We start from the raw sequence: 4,386 nt of genomic DNA, 5'->3' as shown, positions 1-4,386 counted from the left end.
CAAGGGGTGTGGGTGTCTCTCTCACATCGATGCTTCTCTCTCTCTCTCTCTCTCTCCCTCTCTCTTTCTCCCTCCCTCTCTCCCCTCCACTCTCTCTAAAAAACAAAACAAAAGACAATCAACGGAAAACTGTCCCCGGGTGAAGGTTATCATGCAGAAACGTGCCCTGCGATGTGGTCACCCCAACAGACGGGACTTGGGGGGCTGCTCGGGGGCCGCTGTGCTGTCCCAGGACCTGGCCACTTCCGGAGCCCGCAGCTCGCTCCCTGCAAAGGTGGCGGCTGAGCCCCAAAGACGGGGTCCCCCCAGCCTCTCCTTCCGGCTTCCCAGGGAGACGGCCGCGGAGCCCAGGACACCCGAGCCCCTGCGGGCCCCCGCAACCTGAGGAGCAGCGCTTCCCGGAGACGGCACAGGGCGAAACGCTCGTTACAAAACGGACTCCCCGCGGGAGGCGCGGCGTCCGCTTCCCCAAACAAAACCGCGCTCTGCTGAGTCCTGTCTGGGCCAAACGCCTCTCTGTCCAGGAAGGAACACAAAGCCGTCCGCTCGAGGCCCCCGCCGGCTCGTCGCCGAGGCCGTTTCACCCACAGAAGCTGCTCTGAACCCCGGGCGGCTTCCACCCAGCCCTGGCCGGTGTGGCTCAGTGGATAGAGCGCCGGCCTGGGGACGGAAGGGTCCCGGGTTCGATTCCCCGTCAGGGCACAGGCCCGGGATGTGGCTCTATCCCCAGCGGGGGGCGTGCAGGAGGCGGCCGATCCACGATGCTCTCATCATCGATGTTTCTCTCTCCCTCCCCCTTCCTCTCTGAAATCAGTACAAATATATTAAGAAAACCAAACAAATGCGGCCACTGACCTTCGGGGCCGCACTGGGCGGGGTTGCTGACGCAGGAGGCCTTGTAGCGCCCGTAGAGGAGCAGCGTGACGCCCTTCTGCTCCCGGAGGTAGATGCCCTTGCCCGCCTTGCCCTCCACGAGGTCTGGGGAGAAGGGCACGGGCCGTGAGCGGCTCCTGAGGCCGGGAGTCCAGAGGCGCTTCCCACTGGCAACCCACCTACACGCTCGGCACCGTTCGTGTTAATAAGGGAACCAGAGGCCCGGAGCACGGATTCGTGCACCCGTGGGGTCCCTCGGCCTGGCCTGCGTTCTCCACCCCTCGTGCCTCACTCCCATTTCCTGCAGGAGGATGCTTTGCCATCCTGGAGCCGTCAAGCACAGCTTTGCTTTGGCAGCATCGTCGCGCACACACACTGGTTGGAGAGGGGACGTGTTTAGGCCAGGCCGAGGGACCCACCGGTGCACGAATCCACACACCAGCCTGTAGTTTGCATATAGGATCTTTGGTTAATCTCTTCTCGCCCTCCCGCCCCACCCCCTCTGAGATTCACCAGTCTGTTCCATGTTTCCATGCCTGTGCATTGAGCGTCTGCCCCCTGGTGGTCAGTGCTCGTCATAGCTACTGGTTGAATAGTTGTTTAGGCTTTTATATATCTAGATGTCTCTACTAGTACGTATTGCTATGGGATATTCATATCAGCCTTAATTCATATTTCAGCATTAATCATGACATTATCAATGGCCTATAAGCTGATGTGAATAGTAAATAATAAAATTAATATCCATTGCCCGGCCGGCGTGGTTCAGTGGTTGAGTGTCAACCTATGAACCAGGGGGTCACGGTTCCATTCTGGGTCAGGGCACAGGCCGAGTTACAGGCTCGATCCCCAGTAGGGGCTGTGCAGGAGGCAGCCGATCCATGATTCTCTTATCATGGATGTTTCTCTCTCTCTCCTTCTCCCTTCCTCTCTGAAATCAATGAGAATATATTTTAAAACACACACACACACACACACACAAAACAAAAAACAATGACAACAGCTAACACAGCAATAGCCGTCTGGTGTGAATGAATCTATCTATCTATATATATATTTTCAGATCTGCAAAAAAATCTATTTTGGGGTGTTTCGCAGAATTTTCATAATTAGCCCATGAGTGCTGTGCGATGGAGAAGGTTGCGCATCGCTGGCTGACGGAGTTGATAAGTGAGGGCTGTAAAAGCCGGAGCAATCAGGCATTTGCAATTCACGGGGTCAAAGTCGCCTCGACGCCTCCCCTGCACTCGGCCATGTGCCTGAGGGGTCGCCGAATGCGGCTGCGGGAAGCCCTCAGCCGGACTGGCCGGGGGCCAGGTTGATGCTGGAAGCCAAACACCTCCCAGCTGGGCGAGCACTGGTCACGTGGTAAAAAGAGATCAGCCCGGCCGGGGTGGCTCAGGGTGGAGCGTCGGCCTGCGGACGGAAGGGTCCCGGGTTCGATTCCCGGTCAGGGCACCTGCCCGGGTTGTGGGCTCAATCCCCAGTGTGGGGCATGCAGGAGGCATGCATGACTCTCTCTCATCAGTGATGTTTCTATCTCTCCCTCTCCCTTCCTCTCTGAGATCAATAAAAAGGAGGGGAAAACAGACCGTAAGTCTTTTCTTTAAAAAAAGAAAAAAGTGTGTGGGGGGGATCAGAGTGCGGCCCCAGGTTACGGGGCCTACGTCCAGCAGATTGGCCGTCACCCCCTCGCTCTGCGCTGCGTAGGGACGCCTGGAGCGTGGGAGTTATTAGAGAAGGTGATTTCTCCGTGACCGCAGCGGGTGTGTGTTTTATAACACGGTTTCTAATGATTTAAAAAATTCCAGTAACAGATAAGATAACCGTTTCCCCGTGACACGGGCGGGTGTGCGCCGCATAAAACAGCTTCTAACGATTTAACAAAGAATCCAGCGGAGAAAAGCGATGTTTAATGCTGGCGAGAGGCCCCGTGTTTTCCGGGCCTTTAACATCCTCCCCCAGAGCACAGCCCGCGAAGAATCCAAACAGTCTCTATTTTTAGAGCCTCCGTCCTGGGTCTGTTTTGTGCTGAGAAGGAGCAGACGGTTCGGAGAGCCTGGCCCTGCGGGCGGGTGTGGCTCGGGGGCTCAGCCCGGCCTGTGAACCAGGGGGTCACGGGGGTTCGATTCCGTCAGGGCACGTGCCCGGGTCGCGAGCCCATCCCCAGTGCGGGGGCGGGGGGCGTGCAGGAGGCAGCCGGTCCACAATGCGCGGACGGGACGGCGCGCGTGCTCACCTATGGTCGCAGAGGCATTGGAGTAGGCAGAGTCATTGGTGGGCACAAAGGTAGCGTTATGGGAAGGGGGCACGGTGAGGTTGCGGGCTCGCCATGCTGGGTGGGCAACAAAAGGAAGAAAGCACAACAGATGAGTGACACGCAACACAGAGCCACGGGCACATCTCTCAGCGGCTCCGCGTCCGGGCGGGGCGCTCCTCTAACCGCGGGCGCCCTCTTGGACCACCCCCCCCACCACACTGTGTAGCCACAGGACTGCTCACGACGGGCCCGGAGCGCCATGGCCACGGATGAGGCCACGGGATGAGGCCACGGAACCTGGCCACACACTTTGGCCCAGTGAGCGGGCTCCGCGCCCACCTGGACATCCCGTTGAGAGAGATGGCCTTGAGCTCGCCACGGGAGGATGGACGGTGGTGATGGCACAGGACGGATGGGACAGACACACGGCATGGAGACAGGGACATGATATGAAGACACGTGCACACACGACAGAGGAGCCAGCCACGGAGACCAACGCTGCCCGTCCACGGAGATTTCCCCCCACAGCTGGGCTGTCCCGGCTCGCTCTGTGGGGTTTCCTCAGCCGATGGGAAGGGGCCCGCACCGCCTGTTGCCATAAGCCACGGGCTCGGCACGGCCTGCAGGGAGCCCGTCATCGCCCGCGTGGCTCGGGGCGAACGTCTACACGGAGACGTTATGGGGATGGAGGCGCCGGGAGCCACGGTCACAGACTGAGTGTGTCTGAGGGATGACGTCCTCTCACAAGAAGGGTTTTCATGGATGAGAGTTTTCCAAACACCGAAAGGGGCTAATTGAGCCCGGCCAGCATGGCTCAGTGGTGAGCATCGACCTAAGAACCCGGAGCTCACGGTTCGATTCCCGGTTCGATTCCCGGTCGGGGCCCAGGCCCGGGTTGCGGGCTCCATCCCCAGTGGGGTCCGTGCAGGAGGCAGCCGGTCCATGGTTCTCTCTCACCATTGATGTTCCTCTCTCTCCCTCTCCCTCCCTCTCTGACACCAATAAAAACATTTTAAAAAATAGAATAAAAGTTCTGATTAGAAAAGAAAGCGCTCAGGAATGTCGGGGCGTCTCTGGATTGAGCCAGAAGGAGATGCTTTCCGTGAAGGTGGGTGCGTCCGGGAGGGACGGGCGGGTGGGGGTGCACGTCGGCCTTTGAACCGGGAGGTCGCAGTTTGCTTTCCACGGGGGAGGTGCCCTGATTGGCAGGCGGGGACCAGCTGATTGGCAGGCGGGGGCACCTTTGCTGAGTG

General features: G+C 59.0%; 1 protein-coding gene across 1 annotated transcript in view; it reads right to left on the bottom strand.

Moving 5' to 3' along the window:
- Window positions 1–4,386, bottom strand: part of ADGRD1 (adhesion G protein-coupled receptor D1) — a gene marked incomplete at its 5' end in the record, with an annotated part of 100,297 nt that overhangs the window by 33,686 nt on the left and 62,225 nt on the right. The window contains one exon of the mRNA XM_015567227.1: window positions 856–978. Coding sequence (XP_015422713.1) covers window positions 856–978 — 123 coding nt within the window. The remainder of the gene's footprint in view (window positions 1–855; window positions 979–4,386) is intronic.

The sequence above is a fragment of the Myotis davidii genome, unplaced genomic scaffold (assembly GCF_000327345.1).
Source record: "Myotis davidii unplaced genomic scaffold, ASM32734v1 scaffold43, whole genome shotgun sequence".
Classification (NCBI taxonomy): domain Eukaryota; kingdom Metazoa; phylum Chordata; class Mammalia; order Chiroptera; family Vespertilionidae; genus Myotis; species Myotis davidii.
Note: the sequence above shows the minus strand (reverse complement) of the source record. Positions and strands in the feature narration are given on the sequence as shown.